Source organism: Pyrus communis, chromosome 16 (assembly GCF_963583255.1).
Source record: "Pyrus communis chromosome 16, drPyrComm1.1, whole genome shotgun sequence".
In the NCBI taxonomy this organism is placed as follows: Eukaryota; Viridiplantae; Streptophyta; class Magnoliopsida; order Rosales; family Rosaceae; genus Pyrus; species Pyrus communis.
The window spans coordinates 18186089-18196360 of NC_084818.1; the positions used below are offsets into that span (position 1 = coordinate 18186089).

Sequence of the window (10272 nt, forward strand, 5' to 3'; positions counted from 1 at the left end):
ACAAAAACTCAATTATCATCAGTTCGAACTTAAACACTTTGTACAAGGAGGGTAAAGCCATGGCCAAAATCTAAGATATTAAAATTTACGTAAATTTCACCTAAAATTCCAATTGAATACGTTAATTACGATTTTCTCATAGCTTACAAAAGATAAAAAAAGATAAAGTAAATTGACGATTTGCCCCTTGAACTATTACTTAACTTTCGATTTCCCCCATGAACTTTTTAATTGGAAAATTAAGGATTTAAACTAATTTTTTTGACTGATTTGCCCCTGCTGTTAAATTTTCATTCATTCCATCCAAATTTATGTTAAATGGAATCATGTGCACAACATGTCAGGGTAGTTCGGTCACTTCATTTTTTTTAAATAATTAAAAACCTTGGATTTGTAAAATATAAACCTATGCAAATATGTGTGATATTCTATAGCTTTTGTGTCTGAATGTCTATTGAAGTGACGCTTTTGTCCACAAAGGAGAGTCACGTGGTGTGCATGTGTTTGAACCCAAAATAATTTTATTGGGCCAAGCCTAGGTTTGTTTTCGGCCCAATACTATTCCAAAACTATTATGGGCCGTCCTGCCGCCATAAGGCCGCCCAATCAAGTTGGCTGAGTCCTATTGTGAGAATGATTGATTTGATTTGGATAAGCAAAGAGGGCGAATCCTAATACAACAAGGGGTCTCAAAGCTGAAGGCACTAAGAATTAGGTTATGAATCTGGTTCATTATAAAGTCTAGTTCAGGAACCTATTGGAACTAGGATTGGCAAAATCATAATCCGATTGGGATAAGGAGTTCTAGTCTGAGTACATCTCTGGTTCGACCAGGAGTAGGTTCACTACTATAAATAAAGGAGGAAGTGCATCATTCAAAGCCCTTCCAATTCAACATACAAATTGACCTGCGCAAACCTCTCAAACACCTTGAGATTTTTATTTTCTTTTTCCGCCAACACATTTTCAGTTTGGATAAACAGCACTGTGAAGTCAACCGGCGACCTCTTCAGTTTAGATAAACAACATTGGAGCCGTAGAATCAGCCGACCGAGGAACACCTTCAGTTTGGATAAACAACACTGCTTCGAGATCGACTGGCTATTTATCCAAGTCTCAATCGACAAGGATTTTCGAGTCCTTGTTGGTGGAGATCATCTCATTAGTCTTCTTGGCGAAGTGAGGTGTTACAGGTTACTACATTCGGCACATTGAAAGCCTAATCTGATATTGAACTTCGTAAAAGTAGTAGCCTTGTCTTCAGGCTCTAGAACCCGAAGGCCGAGACATGTTCCTTCCTCTACCGCAGTCGCAAGATCAAGAAGTCAGCATCATGCTCAACGCAACATCAACACATTTTACTCCCCGGCTGAGCTCGAGCAGTGAGTTGGCACGCCTTGCACACAATCGAATAACGTAGTTAGCTTATTAATTATTCGGCTTGCATGCTACGTAGGCTTGGTAGTTTTTAGGGTCAATAACATGTGATAAGAGTTAACGTTAATTTGGATGAAATCGAAAGTTACGTGATAGCTCAGGGGGCAAATTGGCAATTTAGCCAAAAAGATATTCCGGCTCTCCCTGTACGACGGAATGAGCACAAAATGAAGCACATTCTCCTAATCTAAACCCAATTAAGATATTATTAATAAAACCCTTACTAAAATAAAACTAATTATAAAATAATAAAATAAAATGCAGAGAAAGAGAGAGAGTGTTGATTCACTTTCGCAGTCTAACGTCTCCATATCTGTCTTTAATGGCGACGAGGACGGCGTTGTTCAATTCCTCAAACGCCATCGAATTCCGGACGTTGTTCTTCTCTCAAACTCCTCCTATTTTTATTACCTCCGCAAATCCCCAGGCCTCCTCTCAATCTTCCTCTTCTTCTTCTCCGTCTTCGTCCCTCAGGTTCCTACTTTCAGCTTCCCACTCGCTTTTTACATTGAAGCTTTTCGTTTTCCCGGGAAGTTAAAGATTTTGCAGATTTTCTTTAATTGGGTTGCTGGCTGCTTCTTTGGATTGACCTACATTTACTGTTATCTGTTATGCGATTTGAAATTCGAATTATATTATCATACTTTGTTTCCCTCTGATTTTTCGTGGATCTGTTTGGAATTGTAACAATGGCGCTTCAGACTTTGGAAATTGTTTTCCCTTTTGTGTTCCTTGTTATATTATTGTATTGAATTCATGTTTTTTTTTTTTTTTTTTTTTTTTTTTTTTGTGTGTAGAAATTCAAATCTTGGATCAATCTCGAAATTTAATTGTTTCTTCTGTGGTTAATTTGAAAAATGCTGATTTTAGTATTGAAAGTGTGTGACATTATGCCCTAATCCTACACAGATAGTGATTCGGGCGGGCGTATTGGTATATGAAGACCAAGTAAGCAGTGGAGAATCTGGTGATCAAGTAGGATCTATATAGGTTAAAAATGGCTTCAGCAGGCAAAGCTGATCGGAAGGCTTCTCTTGATGCTGCCTCATGGTTGTTCAATGTTGTCACATCTGTTGGAATAATCATTGTCAATAAATCGTTGATGGCTACGCACGGTTTCAGTTTTGGTAAGTTTCTGTTGTCCTGTTTTGTTCACTGAGTTTCTTCATTCGCATTCCCATATCGACTCAGTATTCAGTTTGATGCCCTTTTTTATAACATCTATTAATGTCTGAGGATTTTAGCTCTTAGAAACCATATTGAAATGGTGTAAAGGACGCTTCTTTTTTCTTTATATATTGTTATGTTTTTAAAATCGTTATGAAAATGTTTATTCTTGGCTTTCAGGTTTCTGTTTGCCTCTCCTGAGTTGGAAAATTACCTTCTTTAGTTTTCAATGTAGGGAGTTGTCAGTAACTTTGAAGCCATACTTTCCTTGATGAATATAGATCACTTACAAAACAATAGGTAAGGGGGAGGGTTGGGGAGTTTATAGACATGGCTTATAATGAGTCGATGGATAACTAGATATTGGAAGTTGGAAGTAAACTTTGCACTCGTTTTATGATTGGCGTGTGGAGAAGGATCTATTTGATTTTGGATATAAATAAAACTCTACGACTTAATGATGGTCCTGAAAATCATTGCATAAAGGTTACTAAAGAGGACACATATTTTTTTTTTTTTAAATGTTAATTCTACGTAATGGTTTTGGTTCTGATAGTTATGACTGTTAGGTGGTGCAGGAAAGGAAAACGAAAATGCATAGATATCCCAATTCATTATAGACTTGTAGGCTCTACCTCTATAATGATTTTTCTCAGATTTGTTGTAGTCTTTAGGCCCCCTTGTTCTTGTGAGCAGCAAGAGTCGAAATTTAGGGATGATGGTGAAATAATTTGGCATTCTAAAGTAGATGGATTGATGATAGTGATGATAAGATCTGGATATGAATGAACACAAAATAGGCAAAATATGAGAAGGGTCAGGTGGCCCATGTAGACCTTAATTAGCTCCTCCTATGTAATCTAAGCCATCTTACATACTGCTGCTCCAAAAGAAACAAAAGATTTTATTTTTGTACCAGAAGATTTTCATCCATCTTTACATTTTTCTCTATGTAATGCAGCTACAACATTAACGGGTCTGCATTTTGCCACAACAACCTTACTGACTGTTGTTCTTAAATGGCTGGGATATATCCAGCCCTCTCAGCTACCATTACCTGATCTTTTGAAGTTTGTTTTATTTGCGAATTTCTCCATAGTTGGCATGAATGTGAGTTTAATGTGGAACTCTGTGGGATTCTATCAGGTGAGTGGTTATAAACAAGTGACTATTACATGTTTTTTCTCTTCGTGATATAGATTTGATAAATTAACATGGTTTTGCTTTCAAATTTTATTGTCAGATCGCGAAGCTGACTATGATACCAGTATCATGTTTTCTAGAAGTTGTCTTGGACAACGTGCGTTACTCAAGGGGCACAAAGCTAAGCATAGCACTGGTTCTCCTTGGAGTTGCAGTTTGTACTGTTACTGATGTCAGTGTCAATGCCAAGGGTTTTATAGCTGCTTTAGTGGCAGTTTGGAGCACTGCCCTACAACAGCATGTAAGTACATCTTAACTGAAACTCTTGATCTTATATAGATAGGACCAGGATGGACTGGGTTAGGGGTCGTTGAGCTAGTCTTGGTCTCCTGAGGCTCAACATTTGAAATTACAACTTCATTGATGTTTCCATTTATTATTATTAATATGCATCCACTTAAGAAATGTTCAAATTGTTTAAACAGCTAACAATACAATAGCCATATTCTTTCTAGATGGGTGGGGCTGTGTGATGATGATTTTTCAGATCCGTTTGTGTATAGAATGTGTTCATAGACGTGGATTGACTAATGTTGGTCCACTCCAAGCTCTACTTTAGTCATTTTTTATTTAATTTATCCCTTTGCGACATTGTTCACTATCTATGTTTGTGCAGTATGTACACTCTCTTCAACGGAAGTATTCTCTTGGATCTTTCAATTTATTGGGACATACTGCGCCAGTACAGGCTGCATCTTTGCTGATATTAGGCCCCTTCTTGGACTACTGGTTGACAAATAAAATAGTTTACGCGTACGACTATCATTTGATATCCATGGTAAGTTATAGATGACAATCTTATTATCTATAGATACAAGTATGCATTCGTAGTTGAGCCCAATTACTTAATGATTCATGAACCTTTATGTGAATAATATTCATCTATTATTCATGCTCAGTTGCATGTGCTTTGAAAGTTAGGCCCATGTCTTTGCTTGTGACTGCATGTCTCAGCAATGTCAGCATATTCATTTTTTTCGATGACCCTTCAAAATAGATATTAGTGTTTTTTCCTTTGTATTCCATGATAAGTTTGCATGATATTTAAGTTAGTATATATTGCTAGATCCTTGGTTGCTCCAGTGTATTATGTTGATTATTGTTCCAATTGTGGTGTCAAGCTCTAATTGTGTGGTTGTGTTAATAACGTCATGGTATTTTTAAACATGGGCAGCTCCTAATCTGGTGAACTTGAAAAAATTTCTTGGCAAATTCCGTAAGTGATTTATGGTGCCAAATCAATTAACCTTTTGGCCTTTGGCAGTATTATTTACTAGGAAAAGAAACCATCTTTCCTCTCTCTGTATTGTATCAACTTGAAACTGTGCCAATATCAGCGCAGAAAACACATTACTACTTCAAGCCAACAATGGTGCACACATCATCTTATTGGCAATGTTACACCATTATATTTGAAACCCTTTGATGTCAAAACGTTATAAATACAAGTCCGTTTCTTCTGTGTGCAATAACGGCAACATCTGTGGCGTCTCTCATTTCTCTGTTGATCTTATTGATGAATTTGTTCTTTTTCAACCTATGAAATTGAATAAAAAGTGATCATTTCTTAAGCATGGTCAATTGATTTTCATCTTTCATGTAATCCACAGTTTCTTCTTTATGATAATCTTTATAATGTACATGACTTTTTTTTCCTGTTGCTTTTTTCCCTCATAGGGCCTGATTGACACAAATAGTCCTGGTTGTTAAGCAAACTTTAGTTAGACCATTATACAATAGGTCATTTCGGACAAATAAAAATGAATTGAGATTGAATGTTCTTGTGTTTGAACCATGTTAGGAGTAATATGCTGCAACTCTACCATTTTTCTTACAGTGGTTATTATGACATATGACTACCTGCATTTTGCTTACAGCGGAAATGACATTTGGGTGTCTATTTGTTTTGTGTAGTCATTAATTGTCCTGTCTTGCACCATCGCGGTTGGGACCAACCTCAGCCAGTTCATCTGCATTGGTAGATTTACTGCTGTGTCATTTCAAGTCCTTGGCCATATGAAGACAATTCTGGTCTTGATCTTAGGGTTCATATTCTTCGGGAAGGAGGGTCTCAATCTTCAAGTAGTCCTAGGTATGTTCATCGCGATATTGGGAATGATCTGGTACGGCAATGCCTCATCCAAGCCAGGAGGCAAGGAGCGTCTTCCAAGCAGCAAATCCCAAAAGAACAGTGGCTTATTATCAGAATCTTCTGGCGTGGATGAGAAGGTCTAGAATTCTGTGACAGGTTAACAACAGTTGGAGGTACTTCGAAAGAAGTAGAGAGCGTATCAGGGTCAGATGATTTGAGGAGTTTCTTGACAACTTTAAGCCAGATCCTTCATCCCGCGGTAATACAGCATTTTTTGTTTTCACCATAGCTCGTCATATTCGTGTTGTTGAATTTACTCAATAGTGAAACTTCCATTGCATTGGATGGGTGTAAGAGTTCCCCCTTGGAAATTTACCTTGTACCACAGTTATTTTTTATAGTAATTTATTTGTTAAATGAAAGTCTGACCATCTCATGTTGTGAGGGAATAATAAGTTGTCCTTCATATCAGCAATTTAATTTAAAAGAGCTCAATTAAAAGCCTGGTATTGATATATGTTAGGTGGGCTTTTACTATGCATACAGTTGAAATTCCAGAGTAATTTAATCTACCCCACAACCACAACTGAGTTTCTTGCTGATTCACTCTTGGTTGGTGGTCCTGGTCCTCCTGGACACATCTTTGAACGGGTACACTGTTACGGTGGGATTTCATGCTCATTGAAACTAAAACATGCGTGTTTTTATGTCCAAATGTCTTAATTTCATTGACACGAGACAGGCATATGACAATATACTCATGCTATGTAAGCTGTTCTTCGTAAAATTGCAGCATATCCTACTCTATCTATTGTAAAGCATTTTTAATAAGAGATGCACAATGCTTTTCTTTTATGATATTTTGCATTTCTTGTTGCCCGGAAAACTCAGATATACATCATTTTTTACATCTTTAGAATGTTGACTCCATGAGTTACAAAGAGAAACATAAAATGAGATATCAAATATGAATCTATTCCATTGAAGCAAACTTCACATTCATATCTTCCGAAAATGTAAAATAAGATGTAAATATGATTTTTTTTACATTTCAGATGTGAGGCTCTTCACTAGAAATACTCTAGAAAAAGGCAAATAAACGTAATATGGTTACACTAAAGAATTTAGCCGCAAACATGACTTACACAAGCCACACCTGTAAAGTAAATAAATATAAAGTAAAATTTTGGATAGATATTTATGTTATGTGATAACTACATTCCATTGGTGTCACCTGGTTCACTATCGATCACGGGCTTCATTTCAAGTTTTTAGCATGTCTAGTAGTGTTAGTGTAGGCCAATAATTGTTTCTTTTCGGTCAAACTTGATGCATGGTTTTTTGGTATATCTGTCATAACACGTATGGAAGCAAAATATAAAAATTTAAAAAGAAAAAAAATAAATAAAAGAAGGAAGATTGCATTCTGGCATTGATTTGACTTTGATGTATTTAATTTGACGCTTCACCAATTTCACTGTTCAAGTGCAAATTCCAGATATGCATTTATGCCATTATAAATAAATAAAGAAAAAGAATGTGAATTTATATAATAATGGTATAAAGTACAATGTGAATTTATTTTTTAGATTGCTTATTTATTTTCTGTGTTATAAATAAATAAAGAAACAAATGTAGGAGAAACAAATAAGGAAATAAGAGTGGAAGGAGCTTGGAGGAAGAAATGTGAAAGGAATGTGAAGATAAAAGAGCTTAACATTGGTAAAATGAGAAACTTTGCAACAACTTATAAAAGATTGGGCTACTCTTCATATTGCTAATTGAATTTACGGTAGAACTTCAACTTTTTTTATGGTATCAGAGCTGGTTGCCCCACGTCTGAAGCTCAACGACCACATGTGCTCCAAGTCACCTTGTTTGTGTTGTTCACGTATTAAACTTGAAAATTCGTCACACGTGAAGGAGTGTGTTGAGAATGAATACACATTGATGAGATGAAGGAACTTACATGGACTTATAAAAAGTTAGGCATATTGCCAATTAGTTTTATAATGAAACCTCAACTTTCTTCAAGATGTAAAGGGTGTAACACAGAAAATAAAATAGAAAAAAAATTGAATATATTTTAAGTTGGTTTCACTTTCTTTATTTTATTTTTATTTTATTTTATTTTTTCGTATAATCTAACTTCACTCTCCCTCCTCTCTTCTTCCTTCTCAATTCCTTATCTCTCTCACATACACATACTTTTGCTCTTTCTTGAGTATACATAACGAAAACTAAATGAACATGTAAAAGGGTGGAGTCGATCAGCGAACCGGCAAGAGGTTGGAGTCGTGAAAATTTGGACTCCATCATGATGTCTTGCATCATATTACACAATAAGATTATGGAGAATGAGCGAGATGGGTAATTGATGGAGAGTTCGATGACAACCAAGATGATCCAAATAGGTCAAGAAGGGCTCATGCAAAAATATATGATGGGCCTAATTTGCCTTTCAATCCAGGAACTGGTAGTATCTATATAAATGAGTACATGAGGCTATAGAATGATACGTTCTCGTGCCACAAATAGGTACCTACAACAGGATCTTGTTGCACATCTTTGGGCCAAAAGAAGCATGGAGTAGACATTTAAATTTTATGTTGTTAAATGTTTTTAAAAATGTTGTTTAAGTTTCATGTTGTTAAATGTTTTTTTTTTTATTTTTATGTTGTATCATTTTTATGTTGTTTAATGTTATTTAATGTTGTTTAATAGTGTTTAATGTTGTTTCATGTTACTTAATGTTATGTAATGTTTAATGGTTTAGGAAGTTATAGGGGAAAAAACAAAGAATTTTTAAAATATTTTAAACAAATTTTGAAAGAAAAAAAAACAACTGTAAAAAAAAAAAATCAAAAATAACACCTAGCTGACGTCAGCTAGTTACCGTTGGTTGTTTGAATTCCAGCCCCGCTCAAGGCCGGCTGATTGGCCATTTTTTTGTCCATTGGAGCACACGAGCCCTTTGGCTTGGCCCTCGGTTAGAGATGGTTTTAGGGCTATTTTTGGCCCTCTAGCCTTCTAGAACCTTCGGTTGGAGATGGTCTAAGGAACCATTCTTCCTTCAACATCATTCACTATACAAATGTCATAATAAGAACCTTTATTATCTTTATTATCATTTAAAGATCATCTCTAGAAAAATTCAATCTATTTGGAGAGCGTTTAGTCATCCATATATGCTGAACAAATTGACGGTTATACTAACAAATAACACCTTCGTGGTGAATCGTTAATAAGTTTGATTCATATGGATGACTAAACATCTCCAAATTGAATACTTAATTTTTATTTCAATGATGATAAAGAGAACACGGTTTCTAGCTATGACGTTTATACAATTAAATGATGTCATGTCGTTTATGAAAAAGTAATGATTTGTGACATATGAAGTCGTAAGATTCAATCATTTAAGTATAAATTCTTAGATACTTGGGGAGAAATGAAATTGGTAAATAGTTAGGATGTGAAGTTGGAACCTTTAGCAAGTCTAGTTCCTCAGTTGCCTACAGAGCCAAGGCTACCCAACAACTTGTTGGCTTACAACCATAACGTGGGGGGAATAGTGCACATTCCACTAAAGACACTGCTAACTCTATGCCTATTCAAACGAAACACTTGCGGGTCGCCTTCAAAAAGCTAGAAGAGAAAGACCTTTGCAAGAATAAGGAGTTGACATACCTAAAGGAGACTACATAGTCCAATCATTTGGACACCAAGATAAGTTCCTATAACTCTTTAAGAAGATCTACGAGACTGAGGCGCAAGCTAGAGCACAATATCTAGGGACTCCTCCAATCAAGCAAATGTTCTTAGAACTCTAAGAAGATTCTAGACTTGGTCGAGACACAAGCAGAGGTCAAGAAGATTCAAGACTAAGATCACTCATCCAGAGAATGATCCATACGTCCACATGCCAATAAATAACCAAATCCTCGTACTCCTTGGAGATCCAACACCAAATTTTTCGTGAATGAACAAAACAAAATCGCATCGACATGACAGAGACACTAACAAGACATTGGTCCACGAACTCACAGGCCTCGTAAAACCAGAAACACCCTTAACTACTAAACTAGATGCATCGACTATGATTGGAGCTCATCCTCGAATGACGTTGAGCAAAGAGGTATGCGAATCCAAGAAACTGTACCATGACTAACTAAACAATGAGACCTGCAAATTCACTAGAGATCTTTCAGCTCCATAAGCCTTTGTCATACCTCCACCAAATAAGTTCCCTTTGCTTGGGTTCAAGTTCTAAAGGGCATACATAGTGACGCATTGATGAGTAACATTTTTCCATTCAAATGCATGAATGAATGCTCTTACTTAATATACAAAGTTTAGAGCTCGGGATAGTT

At 36.1% G+C, this 10272-nt stretch overlaps 1 protein-coding gene across 1 annotated transcript; it reads left to right on the top strand.

Annotated features, from left to right (window-relative positions):
• The first annotated feature begins 1722 nt into the window (after positions 1 to 1722).
• Positions 1723 to 6370, top strand: LOC137720556 (UDP-rhamnose/UDP-galactose transporter 4-like). Its single transcript, XM_068459639.1, has 6 exons — positions 1723 to 1911; positions 2347 to 2564; positions 3566 to 3750; positions 3848 to 4048; positions 4424 to 4585; positions 5722 to 6370. Exons 2-6 carry the CDS (start codon positions 2435 to 2437, stop codon positions 6040 to 6042), a joined length of 999 nt encoding a protein of 332 aa, XP_068315740.1. The 5' UTR covers positions 1723 to 1911; positions 2347 to 2434; the 3' UTR covers positions 6043 to 6370.
• The last annotated feature ends 3902 nt before the right edge of the window (positions 6371 to 10272 follow it).